The 15,133-nt window shown below is 36.9% G+C and overlaps 1 protein-coding gene across 3 annotated transcripts; it reads right to left on the bottom strand.

Moving 5' to 3' along the window:
* Window positions 1-2,650: 2,650 nt before the first annotated feature.
* Window positions 2,651-9,549, bottom strand: LOC136262171 (uncharacterized). 3 transcript variants are annotated; one of them, XM_066056343.1, is made up of 7 exons: window positions 9,359-9,549; window positions 9,225-9,304; window positions 7,861-8,124; window positions 5,559-6,394; window positions 4,683-4,835; window positions 3,784-4,626; window positions 2,651-3,722 (listed from the first exon to the last, which is right to left on the bottom strand). In XM_066056343.1, exons 2-7 carry the CDS (start codon window positions 9,259-9,261, stop codon window positions 2,751-2,753), a joined length of 3,105 nt encoding a protein of 1,034 aa, XP_065912415.1. In that variant the 5' UTR covers window positions 9,262-9,304; window positions 9,359-9,549; the 3' UTR covers window positions 2,651-2,750. The 3 variants fall into 3 exon arrangements, with proteins under 3 accessions (XP_065912415.1, XP_065912406.1, XP_065912423.1); XM_066056334.1 differs by having other exon boundaries at window positions 9,225-9,549; XM_066056351.1 differs by lacking the exons at window positions 9,225-9,304; window positions 9,359-9,549 and having other exon boundaries at window positions 7,239-7,990.
* Window positions 9,550-15,133: the final 5,584 nt, after the last annotated feature.

The raw sequence follows: 15,133 nt of genomic DNA, 5'->3' as shown, positions 1-15,133 counted from the left end.
GAACCATTATTGCTAGTGTATATTATAGGCTCCTTCTGTGTAACTGTATACTTCAGTGAACTATGCAGCTTGTAACCATTATGGTGTGGAATACATGTTGTTGTCTTCAAAGAACCAAATCAAATTTTGTTATGATTGATTAAATCTGTTAGCTTTAGTGTGCTATGCAGCAAATACAGCTAGGTACAGTATACCATACCTGAACACTAAAACGTCTATTACGTGTGTATGTGACATGAGATCTAGATTTCTACACAATAATCACTGAAAAGGTCATTGAAACTGACAACCCTGACAATAAAGCCACACTAGTTATACTGTACCTGTTATGTTAATACAATGCTTGTAGCTTCAAGTACTTAGCTATCCTGATTGAAATCTGCAGGAGGTCAGGATTTGTAACATACAGCTAGAGTGAGTGTTGAACATAGTGTCCTAATCTGTTAAGTTATTAGCAACATGGCTGCATCATAATAGGAACATATATGCGTTAGTATTGAAGACTATAATAGAGGTAGTGAAACAACAATAATAGAATTAAGAAGGGGGCCTCAGAATGTAAATTATTATTCCAGAAGTGGGGCTGAAAAGCATGGAAAGAGATAAGCTCCAATGGTCTAAAATACTCCAATAGAGCAATTAAAGTGTCTATTGTACATGTGTTCCTAAATAAATAAATCTTGTAATGAAGAAATATTAGTATATATACACAGAGATTTGATGTAGCAAACACTTTTCAATTTTGGCAATGCTATAATCTATAAATGCTTCAAATTTACTTCCAGTTATATACTTTATAATAAACAGCAAAATGACTACTGAATGTCCTGATTCCATGTGCTGGTCAGGTCAGCCCTTCACTTCAGTGACTTCCTTTACACCCTCCATCAACTTCGATTCGGATAAAAAGTTTCCTGAAATCATTATGCAAGTGGCATCACTGGCATGCATGCAACATGGCTGGTTATTGGTAGCCAATGTAGTACGTGAGTGTACACATTAAGTAACACATTTAAGGACATTCAAGATAGTTGACCTTGTTATGCAGTCACCCGATTAGCTGACAGGTTATGATTATAATTAGGAAATGGCGTGTAAAGGTTTCATTTAGCCTACAATGTTTATGGTCAATCAGGTCAATTGCTGTGTTCCTTTTGAAACAATTATCTGAAAAAAGCACTAGCATTCAAATATTATAAACAGCATAGTCTCTCCATAACACTATTATATGAATCAAATTGAGCAACAAGACAGTAATTGTGTGCTGCAAAGCAAAAAGTCACCAACATCTAAAAATGCACATCAGCTAGCAGCACACGTGATTATTATACATTAATAGTGGCAATAATGAAATTTGAGATGGTAAGGTAAGAAGTGATGTATATGGGGAAGGATGAGGAAAGATTTCATGCAATCACAACACGTGGCCAAGGGTTGGGCCAATACAAAGTTGGGTCATACCGACTATTAATAATATAATTTTATTTAGAAACCTTAATTTGCATAAAGCACCATGCTATTACATTAATATCAACAAAACTTAAACTTCTAACATAATTATGAGATTGTATGGATGAAATTTTGATTTATCAAAAATGCATATATATACCTGAAATTGACGAGGGGAAAACATCCTGATTGCCTGGCAGACCCCTGTAAGCATTCGAGCGTTAATCGGATGGCTGCAGGTTCGAGGCTGCCTAGGTCCAGTCATGGATTTTTTCTCCTTTCTCCACCTTTTCAAACACACTTTCTGTAACAACTTTCAAGAAGCTGTAGGACCAGGTGTCCTACAGACCTTCAGCACAAAGCCTTAATAAAAAATTATTTTAAAAATGTGGAAAGTTTTTCTCCAATCTGTCAATAATATGTCATACTGTATATTAGGGATCATGGAGAATAAGCAATTACCGTATAGTCTAAATATTCGGAGGGGGAAATTTTTTGCTGATTTTGTGGTTTTGAGGGTCATCAGCAAAAATTTTATATAGCCTTGAATTATTTAGACCTCCATATAATCTAATACATTTTGGGAGTCATGAAAATTTTATTTTTAGCAACATTACTCAACCTTAAAATATTTGCCCCTTGAAATATTTAGGCTATACAGTATATCACCCAAAACCAGCCTCATGACCTTCATAACAGCTTGGCAGTATTGGTTAGACATAGCCAAACCCAAAAATGTTTTCAGACACACTCTAAACCCTCCAGCAAGTTTCTATGAAATCTTTAAAATTTTGTATTTAACAGTATTTCTACTACTAAGTGGGATACATGTTAAATTGTGATTGATCTTAAAAGGGAGGCACAAACGAGAGTTATGTCTACGATCGTGAGTTTCAAGTTGTTGCCAACCAAGTTGGTGAATCATACTTGATACACTACTGGTATATGGTAGAAATTGTTGGTAACAAACCTCACGGCTCATTGATTAATTTTCTCCAACTTCTCTATGTCCCTTCTTTGCCACGGTGACCAGACTACACTTGCATATTCTAGTTGTGGTTGAACTAAGGAGAAATAGGCAGTTTCTTTGAGGTGTTTGTTGTTAAGTTTAAGATTTCTACATAGGAAGGATAGTGACGGCTGGTGGATGTGCGAGGACCACTTTAGATCTGATTGTATAGTAACATCTAGATACTTATGGTTTCCAACTATTTCCAATAATTTTAATGGCATGACAACAATAATTATTGCATTTTAAAGAAGCAAAACAATTAACACAAATAGCTACATCTTAATATTAACTAGATCTTTCTGCTATCTATTTTTAAACAGTACATCTCAACAGTCTTGCAGCAAGATGAATTTGCAGCATCAAGACTATTGGTCTCACTACAGCCACCAATTACCAGTATGGCTCGTTCACCTATTGGAGCAACTGCACAATATACTCTTGGGCCGGAGAGTGAGGCAACTTCATCCCATGAATTAGTAATAGGATGATAAGCTGTCACAGTTGAAACTATCTTATTTCGCCGGGTATCACCACCGAAAGCTATCAGAGGATTGGATTGAGGAATAACACACATCTTATAATAGACTGTACTCTGGCATACTTTCCAGGAGTGTTTTATGTTCGGTGAAGATATAATGCAACTAATGGGAATTGTGTAAACTTTATTATTACGGATTCTACAATCATCATAGCCAACTATCCACACCAGGTCTTGTGATACAGTGGCCTGCATGTCATACATCTTCTTTGGTAGACGAGTAGTTAACATGATCCACTTTTGATCTTTGATATTCATTATTTCAATAGTGTTGGTCAGTGAGGATTGTTCTTTGACTTTACCTCCTAACACTATGATGTAATCACCATGCACCACCACAGCTGGCCGGTACCTTGGTTGATTCATATCTGGATAACGTGACTCCCACTTACCACTGTCTTCATTGTAAGTGTGAACATGTTTAACTACAGTCTTGCTGCAGGGTGTTCGCCCACCGATTAGTGACAATCTTCCTTCTACAATGACTGGGACACCATGATGAAACCCCGATGGGGGTAGCTTAATCCATTGATTGTTCAATAAACTATATTTCAATACGTGATTTATGGCTGTACCACCAACAGAGTTTCCACCAGTAACGTAAATGTCTGTTCCTATGGTGACAGCATAAGCCCAAAACATTGGCATAGGCAAATCTTGACATGTTGTACAGTGTAACTGAGGCTGCTGTTTACAACTGGTAAGAAATGGAACCAGCTTTGGCTATAACAGAGAGAAAACCATACATAACTACAAGATTATTAACAATAAGGTCTTGACTCACATGCTCTTCGGTGTACATCACTTTATAGGCCATCATTTCAGGGCTATCCTTCACCTTGATCAGTTGGTTAATGAGGTCACACAATTCCTTTGTCTGTGGTCTGGCCACTAAATCATCAGTGAGGCATAGTTTAATGTATGAAATCAATGGGTGGACATGAGGAACACTATCAAAGTCACTTCTACGTTGTACCACTTCTGACCATGTACTACCATCAGTGCTGGGTTTGGGAGGAGACCTCGTAATAACTTGAAGAAATAACACTCCTAGTGTGAACACATTTGATTGGCTAGAATGAGGTTTGTCTTGTAGCACCTCAGGCGGAACATAACCTGTTGAGTTACCCACAACATTGCTGAGTAGTAGAGGACACAGATAATCAGTAATCTTAGCATGACCATCCCTGGTCATCAACACATTACCACCATGAAGATTCCTGTGCACTAGTGATTGGGAATGAAGGTAGTCTACCCCTTGAGCCATATCAAGGCACAACACCAGCTGATGATCTGTAAAGATGGAATTGTTAGTATCAGTCAAATAGGTAGTGAGGGACTCAGTCAATAGTTCAGTGATTATCATGGGAACACCATTATTTGAATCAGGCACTGCTGCAACAAACTGTTCAACATTAGGATGAGACAGACTAGCAGCTATGGAATAACATTCACTGGCTAGCTGCTTGCTGAATTTTACTAAATCTTCGTTTGACATGTTAGAATATCCTGGCAATAGTCGGCCATGTAGAGTTTTTCCAGCATGCAAACCATCCTTGTGATAAACTCTGTGGACCTCACCATAACTACCACTGCCAAGAAGACTGTCTTTCACTGGACAAAGTTCCTATATACAAAACATGTAAATAAAATACAATTTATACTTATCGCACTGTTACATACCACATCATTAGGAACTGGGTTGGTAGCTGTTTCATTTTCTGCAACTTGTTTTGAGAGTATTTGGACACCCTCTTTAGAATTTTTAAGCTCTTCATCTCTCAATTTCAGCTTCAATTTCAGTGCAGCAATTTCCTTCTGAAGTTGCCACTGAACCTGCAGAATAAATATTATTACATGTATTATATATATGTATAGTAAACTTATAATACATGTCCTCATATGAGGATTGTTGAACACAGTTCATCACATGAGTGGTAAAGTTATACATACAGTGGTCCCTCCATTATCTGGCCATTGATTATCCAAATGTTCTGTTATCCGAACTGTAGAAGTGACTGTTCTATTAGAGTATTTTGCATAAGTGTATGTTCTATTAAAGTGTTTTAACTGAGTTCAGTATATAAATGTATGGGCTTCATTTATCCGAACCTTTCCATTATCTGAACATACCTAGGGCCCAATACGTTCAGATAATACAGGGACCACTGTACATACTTTCTAAGCTCTAAAATTTGTGTTTGTGACTGGATTTGCAACTAGGGTTTTACCGTATGTACATACGTATAGCTTGTACATTATTCATATTGCACAATATCCAGACATATGCTCAATTGCCCAGATGCCATTGGATGACAAGTCAGTAGAGGATCCATCTTCACAAATCTAGTGACATTAGTAAGTACATGAAGTTGTCCCGCTGTGATTGCATCAGTTGTGATACCCCAAATGCACACATACACAACTACACAATATGGAGCCTACATTACAAGGACCAACCTATAATGGTCTGTAAAGACATCCTGATTGTCTAAAAGTTGTCAATTATGGAGGCATGCTTGGCCATATTAATAAGTTCCACTGTACAAAGGAGCTTACTTGGTCAAACATTCCAGATTTATCCATGCTGTAAGCTAGTGACCATATCCTATCACCACTACTGGTAGGGAAGATGAAACCGGGATAAATGGCCACTTCTAGTATTCCACTAGTGGACAAATCATCACAGTACTCCTTAGCCTTCTCAATGATAACAGATGACACACTGTTAGGAATAAGCCAGTAAAGTATGGTAACACCACAATCAGCAACAGCTAGTAATAAACAAGCATGTTTAGTGATGCTAAATTTCTGTACTATTATGGACTTGACCACTTCAACATATTGAAGTGATAAGGAGGAGAGTTCCTTATTGTACGCTACAGCCATCACAGTGTGAGTACTTGACTTGTTGGGGATCATTGTAGAGGAGTAAACTGGAATAGGATAATCAGTGATAGGTAGAGTGGGGTCAATATGGGAGTCAAACTCATCTAGTATCCTCTCAGCTTCAGGACAATCACATGCTCCAACTAACTCTCTAATGATGGAGTGATCACACCAGTTGGAGTACGGAAACAATGTTCTTAGCAGTACAGCACTGTTAGTAGATGAACTGAGATTGGTGATGCACTTAGTGGAGAACAACTGGATATCATATGTGTCACTGGCTTTGAGGCTGGTTAGAATATGAATCATTGGCTCAACTTTACAAGACTGTAGTAAGCTACGCAGCTCATCAAACAGATACAAATATAATACATTTAAATTGTTTGGCTCAATTTTATATGATTGCTGTGGTGAATCAACAATTTGTTTAGTCAGTTGGAAGTTTGATTGTCTTTGAAAGGTTGGTGTTACATGAATAAGAGACTTGTTCTTGGAGCCACTTGTGTCTACATTGAAAGCATAACAGTCATTGAGTGACAATGAAACTATACTACATGTACATATTTGGTAAGTTGGAGTGCATCCATTTATACACTGTATACTGTATGCAATCCTTAAAGGTCTACTGAAATGGAAAATCCACTTGCCGATTTTATTGAATATATAGATATAGTCTGCATCATGCAATGGACTAAACCACCTTTTAAATAATTCAATTACAGTACATTGTTGTATTGAGATATTAAGCCACACAGTCGGACTAGTTATGTCACATTGTGATGTAAGAACTAGAACAGGAAGTAGACACTTTATAATAGGAAAGGCTGATAAACTCAGATAAAATGTGAAAGTATGGGTGGTGATACCAAGCTCCTGTTTTCAACATCTAGACTAGTTGTCTTTCAGCTATGAATCTTGACAGCTTTCCTTACCTTCCCGATCAATCCTTCCTAGGAACTCATAACAGGAGGACATCATCAGACACTGCAATAGCAATGCAAATCACCTGTATGTCACACTGCAAACATCAGTTCTAATACCGCTAGTTTCGTCTACTCATAACCTTTCCTATTACGTATACGAATATAAATTCCCTTCCATACACACACATAGTGACTGCAATTGAAGCAGTATCCATACTTTTGTATGACTGCTCACGATCATGTCCACCCTATATATTATTTGAACGTACTATTTGGAATATGTGACTGGATTTTGGAAAATTGATCCAAACTGCACATATTAGAAGTTTTGAGATAAACGGTTTTTAAAGAATTCAAGTCAGCATATCTTAACAAGGATAGCAAGCATGTGTATGAAATTTACACAACAGATACATCAATCTATTACCTCTCAGACCACTTCCAGTACTTGTAGCTGCTTGTAGAGTTTCCCACCAAATAAGATAGAAAATCTGAGCAGTTGGACGAGCAAAGTAGTGTCATGAGTGCTCACAAATAGGAGGAGGGTGGGGGTGATTTGGAGGCAAGAGATTGACTCCAAACTGGAGGTAGACCACAACTTAAGTCCAGACACAAGATCACAGGGCTGTGCTGGCTTCTTAGGGGCTGATATGCAGCAAAATCAACGAAGAATGTTTGGCCAACATTATAAGGCTATCCACCAGTAAACCATTGATTTTTGCCAAGCCAGGCCCTTCACAAGGCCAGAAACCACCATTTGAGCTCTCCACATGATGTCTGTTAAAATCAGCCTCAAGTAGTACGATAGCATAGCTATCCACTGGTGATGTTAGTTTGATTTTGCCTGATGTGCGATTTGGATTGGTTTTGTAAAATCTGGTCACATATACTGTATTATGATAAGTGTGTAGGTAATCAATTCCTAGTAATAGTAAATCTAATCTGGTTCTGTATGACACACCATGTGTTATAGTCTAATGCAGATGTACAGTATAAACAGGTATAATGAAACAATAAAGTTTTGTTGGTACAGTATATTAAACTCTTACCATCAGCTAAAGTGTTCCATAGATGCTTCTGATCAGGGATCTCCTTTAGTATGTCAAGAAAAGTTGATGCTTTCATGTGACGGACATGTTCTAATATATAACAATTTCTTATATGGTCAAGAGGAGCATCCAGGATGATCTTGTGATCCACTTCAGTGAGTAGACTGTGTGACATCATAACCTCTACCACCTCCAGGGGCTGTAGTTCTTGTAGCAGTAACGAGTAGTGGTTGATTAGGATATGAGCAGGACTAGTAGTTGTACCTAATACAGTGTGCAAGGGATTTAACAACCCTATATATCAAATTCCCTGTATTGCAAAGAATCCCCACCATGTCCCTGCCTTATAAGGGTTCTATAAGGAATTCAGTCGACCCAATACATATGAAGAAGTTTGCGGAGGTTTGGCTCCAGCTGTATTGATGTGTCCACCATAAAGTATATTATTGATTCTTTATACTCACATATGAACTTCAGATTTGCAATTACCATGAGAAAGGGCAACTCTTGGCAAACAGGATTATGCTAAATGAAGCTCAGTACACAATAAATCCACTCGTCTTTTCGACAATACAAGAACACAATCATCTGCAATACATTTCCAATAGAACTTTTGACGATTCTAACAAATCCATTCATATTTCATGACATGTTTGGATTATTCCGGATTCGCAGCTAGCTTTTTTACGCCTATCCTTGAGTGATTTCAACAAGCCATAGTGAGCACCTAAAGTGCAAACTATTACTCATCAAAATGATGTCAAAGTTGGAGGTTAAATATGCGTATGATTGTGAGCAAGATTATTGATGTGATTTGTCATGGATTCCATCTGGCTAGGTCTGACTAGTAACGCACAGCAAAGCTTTAACTATAAATCACTCCGCAGAATTAAATAAAGAAATTGTGTACGCGTACTCAAGTTCCAATGCTCCAAAGCACCTGTCATGAATACACTATAGTGACTATACAAAGCATAGGCCTGTCTGTGATGATTTATTTAAGCAGAAATGTCTCAAACCTACAAAAAACAGCAACAGTAAAGCTTTTGACCAAGAAATATAGCAAGTTAAAATATCTATAGGCTTTAATTTGACCTTAATTGGACTAATCACATGCAGCTGACTTCAAATTTTGTCTGTCAAACTTCTGCTGTCAAAAGCCTCAGGGTGGAGCCGCAAGGCATCATGTTAAATTCCCAGTTGGTGTAAGGGGACCCCCACAGGAGTGGGGCTTGACATTAAAGAGGCCAAGGCCAGTTGAACAACTGGACACTGCCCTGATCACTGAAGTGTCTGCCTATAAATTTGATGTGTGGACAATTTCAAATTGACTACCATAATACATGATGCGTTAAACAACTAACCACACAAATCAGAAGCTTCCTCAACATCTCCAGACATCTTTCCTAGTTCGTTGGTTGTATACGCAGATCCCCTTTGCGACACAGATCCCCTTTGCGACGCAGATCCCCTTTGCGACGCAGATCCCCTTTGCGACGCAGATACGCCCTGACCGTAATAAAAGCTTCTCCTTTTGCAATGAACAACGAGGCGCTGCTTGTTCGTTTATACACTAAACCTTGGCTTTACTGTCCACATTCGAAGTAACATTCTCTCTAATATTCTAACATCATAGGAATGATTTGGTGCTCCCATCTATGGTGCTCCCGAGGGTGCTCCAATATTATAGAAGCTATAAACGCCCCCAAAATTTCGACGCGCTTATTATTCTAATGGATAAGCGCCACCAAGTTTGGTACACCACCCTGGTTACACCATAGAGACTCTTATCACACAACTGCTGATCCCACTACTGGCACTAGGAACCTGTCACTACTGCACAATGATCCATGCTATTACCATGAAATTCCCATGATCCTATGAAATACCCATGCCGGAAAGTTGCAGTTGGTTTTTTTTCATGGGTAATGCAATACCCATGAAATGCTGGAGTAAAATAATGTACCCATGAACAACCCATGAACGAGTGAGTTTTTATGGGCTTGTAGCTATACCATGAAAATCTTTGAAATCACAGCCATGAAAAACCTGTTGAAAATCTATGAATAATATTCATTGGCTTTCTACAGGTTTTTCATAGGTTTGATTTCACAGGCTTTTCATGGGTTGTGCATACATACAAACCCACTCGTTCATGGGTTGTTCATGGGTACATTATTTTGCTCTGTGCATTTCATGGGTAAAACTAATACCAAGTGCAACTTTCATGGGTATTTCATGAGGATCATGGGAATTCCATGGTAACAGCATGGATGTATTGTCCAGTAGTGTGTAAAAGCCTTTGAATACAGGGAGTCAAATCATCATGTCAAAACATAACTTACTGTAGCTAGCTATAATGCTAAAAATTAGCTATGTAGCTGGCCGGACCCTGTGAAACCGACTGGCTGGGCATAGCATGTGCTCAAGGAGCCACAACAGCTGGGATCCATGCATGAAATCATACTATAGGCTAAGCACACTTTTATGGCATCTACGTATGAATGCTTAAATACTTATTAACTATACACATTTCAGGGAATGGGGATGTCACAGACTATGCGGATTATGATAATAAATACTGAAAATTACAGGGAGGTCAGCTACAACAAATCACATAGGAGGAAAGCTGGATGTCACATCGCAGGATGTTACATGCAATAGGAGGAATGTTTGTGTTAGGCTGGTTACAGCATCGTAATTTTTCTTAGCTAGCTCAGGGGATTGTTTTACATTGCTATATTGCATGGCTTAAAGCAAAGCTAGCATTGCTTTAAGTCTGACATATAGTTTACGTATAACTGAAAAGAAAATCATCCACTGACTAGCTATGTACGTAGCTACAAGATAACATTAACACAGCTTAGCTATGCAGGAATTCATCAGAATGGTTGAACTAGTGAGTAAAGTGTGGCCCACGATGATTAAAGTAGATCTGTAGGTATAGGCACTCTTGTTACGCTACTGCTGAGACATGCCCATTTTCTCTTTCTTTCTTTCTTTCTTTCTTTTCATTCATTAATTTATTCATTCTTTTTTTCTGCTGTTTAACCACATCTCTCTACCATGCACACCTACGTAGCACTGGGCGTTGACAAGCTAGACAAATGATCAGAAATTCGAACCAGTTCAGTGACCCTGTGCATATTGCTCACACCGGCTACTATGGTTACATGTTAGCTGCTTCCAGCATAGATGTGTCTGAGTACTGAACTTATTACCTTTAGCAACATACACAATTTTGCAAATTTATTTTAAGAGAAAAGCTACGTAGTATCATTTTTATAAAGCTACGAAAAAGCTACGGAGTATCATTTTTACATTAAATACTTAGTCTTACAGATTATTCAATATAATTATAATACCAGCTTACGTATATTGAGAAAATCGCAGTACTACACTAGTCAATAGTGTATGCAAGGAGGCTCACACAAACTGTAACAGTCTGCTCTATATATAGCTATAGTTATTAGTACATAAATTATTACTGATCAAGTCAGTTTGTTAATGATATATACATCAAAGAAAAAACACAGAAATTCAAAGAAAATGTTTGCTAGCATAAAAACTTATATATAGCTAATAGGTATATATAGCTAATATAGCTAATAATTATAGTTAATATAACATACGTATATACGTTACGCATGCTAGCAGAAACCTACTACAGTAAAACTGATCATGTATACAGTGTGTTTTAACAACAGCCTATATTATGTGGTTACATAATATTCATGCACCTCACACTGTGTACCTACCACCCTGAGATGAAACCACCCATTACCCTAATAGCAAATTAAACACCCTTGTTTTCTTTGTACAGGTTCATAATAACATGCTATATAACAACAGCTCCAATTGAGCACTGTGCAAGGGTTTTTACATTGTAACTATGCATGTCGCAATGAAAATTGACCTATTTGGCTATCACGAAGTGATAGTGGTTAGATATGATTAAATTCCATGTCTCATGCCATGATTGCAATTTTAAAAAGTTCTAATGCACACTTTTACATTGGTTATACTTGACATCTAAAGTCTAACCAGTCCTATATTATGCTTCACAACACTACTATGTATATAGATATAGTAATTATATTATAGTAATTTTTTTTGCACACATGCAGTGATGGACATTGTATAGCTATTATTGTGATTGAGCGTGCGAAAATAGGGCATGTGGGCTCCTGTCACACAACAGCTAGTTATAGACTATTTGTAAAGTAGTCTGTAGCCATTTAATGTTGAGTAAGAGCTGAAAATATAGCATAACACCTAGCATAAAAAGTTATGAATTTGATGAAATTATGAAAAATATTTGTGTTCCCACATGCTCTGGTTTCACAGACCCCCACTGCTGGTCACAATTACAAATGTGATTACGTCACAATTACAAATTGTCATTGTGATGTAATCATATATAGTAGAGCTGTTTTCATCAATTAACCTCAGACATTTGGCTCATAAACAATGCAAAAAAACCCATTGCTTTAGATGAAAATCACTAGGTATAGCTACAGTAAATCAGGGGCTAATTTAGAGGGTAGGGGGGCCTGTGCTCTCCCCTCTCCCGTTCAGAACTTTTTCATAGTGCTATTCATTGCACATAGCTATAGGCACCTTAGACATATGTAGCTAATTCAAACTTTTTTGATGCAGTTTATGACTACACACAATACAATAAATCTGTCTCTAGCAAATTTCTACCCATATAGTCAAAGCACAAGGGGAACTAGGTGGGTTAGAGCATGCACCCTCTATACATTTAGAGATGAGATACTTTATTAGAACAGTCATATACTCTAATAAAACAGTTAAGAGTAGTAACACTATAAAGCTTGTTTATCAGTTTAAACATCTAAACACCTGTTCTAAATGAGCTACTGACAGTTAATGTGACTAGAAATTCTCTGAAGATGAAAAATCATGCACCGGCACACCACATAGTATATACATGCCAGCATTTTCTATGTTTAAATATTTCACAGCGCTTGTGCTCTAGACCTTAAGCTAATTGTGCTTTGTAGCTCAGACGTTTTTCAGCCAAAAATTGCCACCAAAAGCATTTCCTTTTCAAAATTTCCTTTAGAGAGCTTATAGACATAATAGCTACTACCAGTTCAGTGGCATTCATGCTTCCAGCATTGAATTTTTGTAAACATTTATTTTAGTCAAAATTGCCACCAAATTTAAATTGAATTTTTATAGGGGAGCATATATTATAGTCTAGACCCTGTGCTACCTATAAATTCTATTTCTTGCTCAATATTATATTATAGTTATCATACTAGCATTCACATTAGCTTCCAGTGTTGAACTGTCAGGAAACTTCAGTCAAACTTACAAATTCAATTTCAAAACATACATGCATAATTTTTCAAAATTTTCTGTGGGGACATTCCCCCAGACCCCCATGCATGTATAGCATTTCATGGAGTGTGCTTCACACACTGTGGAGTCACTTCTACCAGTGTTCCCTCCTTAGCAAAATTCTAGATTCTCCCCTGGTACATGTCATCAGGGACAACAGATATTTCACTGACACACAATTATAGGCCGCAGGCTACAGCAGTAGAGATCACATGTATAATTTAACAATGGCAGACGATAATCTTATAATGAGAACTACTTATACCATACACTTTCATCAACATCGTAAGTCACGCAATTTTTTTTTAGGGTCTTAATTGATATTGATTATCTTTATGAATTTCTGAAGACAAGTTAGAAGTAGAGTTACCAACCAAAAAAGCACACCAAGATGATACATAGGGGGAATGAATGTGTAACTAATCTCATAATATAACATACAATACTGTGTATCTGTAGAAGTTTGATTTGACACCTAGTAGATTTAAAATCACAGTACATGGCTTGGAGTCATGAAAAAGGATTTTGGCAACACTGCATCTCCAATAGTAATTGTATGATTCACTTTTTATGCTTCCGACTACTTTCTGTAGGTCTCCAGTAATTAACTAAACAATTCTACACTTTGTTTGTTTGTGTTTAAACACTCTAATAAAACATACAATTATTTCATAGATGGTTGTCATCTAATAGTATATAAAAATAATTATATCGCAAAAAAAAAAAAACAGCATACATTTTAGAATTACATTAATAATATGAGAAAGTACAGAACTATTGTTAAAATGACAGTTTAAACTTGATGATGTCTAAATTAACTTTTCACTGTAATTATAATAATCATCTCTATAGTTTTTTGTGTAGTTTTGGTTGGGCAGGCTGAATTCTAGCCATTAAAGGTTTCAGCAGTCTATATCATCTAATCAATAATATATAGCATATTTATTGAACTATTTTATTATATTCAATGTAATACTCTCTAATAAAGCATACGGTGTGATTTCTGACTAATACAATTGAGTTATCCCCAAAAAGGTAAACTGGTAGGCATCTACATGCCATCTCTTGATGAAATTATCTTGAGTGCTGCTTTATGTACATGTATAAGCACTCTGCAATCATTTAACTAATGCTTAGTTAGTTAGTTCACAGTTCATAAACTGCACAATTAGCTACACTATTTTCAATTGCAGTACTAGTGGTCTAGATCACAAATAATTTTTTTGTATATAGTGCCTTTGAAGTGACGCATAACTCAATCTCTTTCATCACATGTACAAAAAGGTGAAATGTCCCCCCTACCCTTATGTTTTTAAAGTACAATTGTATAGCCTTAAGAAAGTGAAACCTGGACCATGGCTGAAATTGCTTACACAATTGGCTTTGTATTATTTTAAATCAAGTTTGTGCTTTTGTCATGAAGTCAACTGCGTGAATTTAATTGTATGTATTTAGTGTATCCATGCATTAGAACCAGAAATTCATAATCTGGTCTTCATGTGATTACATAGAGATATGAAAAGTATGACTGTTGGTTGTACATATTACAATACACTCTAATAGAACAGTCAAAACGTCTGAAGCATGCATGCCCAGATACAATGTGGCAAGCTTATTTTCTCTGCATCCTTATAGTATCTGTATTTTACAACTTGTACATAATAAACAGTGATAAGTGTGCTAAGAATAGACAAATTTCATAATAAGGCTTTATATAGCGTATAGTAGTAACTGTTACCCCTAGCAACCTGAATTTTGCATAATATGTAGGTGACAATATTTTAAAAGGATAGCATATATATGTCATAAGATATGGCATCTTGAAGTTTGTAATTATCCCATACGTATCCATGTGAGGGGGCAACAGTTGCCCCTTCTGGACAATCACTTAATTGAGGGATAA

Source organism: Dysidea avara, chromosome 1 (assembly GCF_963678975.1).
Source record: "Dysidea avara chromosome 1, odDysAvar1.4, whole genome shotgun sequence".
NCBI lineage: Eukaryota > Metazoa > Porifera > Demospongiae > Dictyoceratida > Dysideidae > Dysidea > Dysidea avara.
The sequence above is the reverse complement of the archived record's forward strand: the minus strand, read 5'-3'. Positions and strand labels throughout refer to the sequence as shown.

Excerpts from the sequence above, each read along its gene's own strand:
- LOC136262171 (XM_066056334.1), bottom strand. The coding sequence starts at position 9,261 with ATGTCTGGAGATGTTGAGGAAGCTTCTGATTTGTGTG. Across the intron at positions 8,125-9,224 it reads GGAAGCTTCTGATTTGTGTG|GTACAACTACTAGTCCTGCT; the intron begins GTTAGTTGTTTA and ends ACACTGTATTAG. Across the intron at positions 4,627-4,682 it reads ACCCAGTTCCTAATGATGTG|GAACTTTGTCCAGTGAAAGA; the intron begins GTATGTAACAGT and ends TTTTGTATATAG.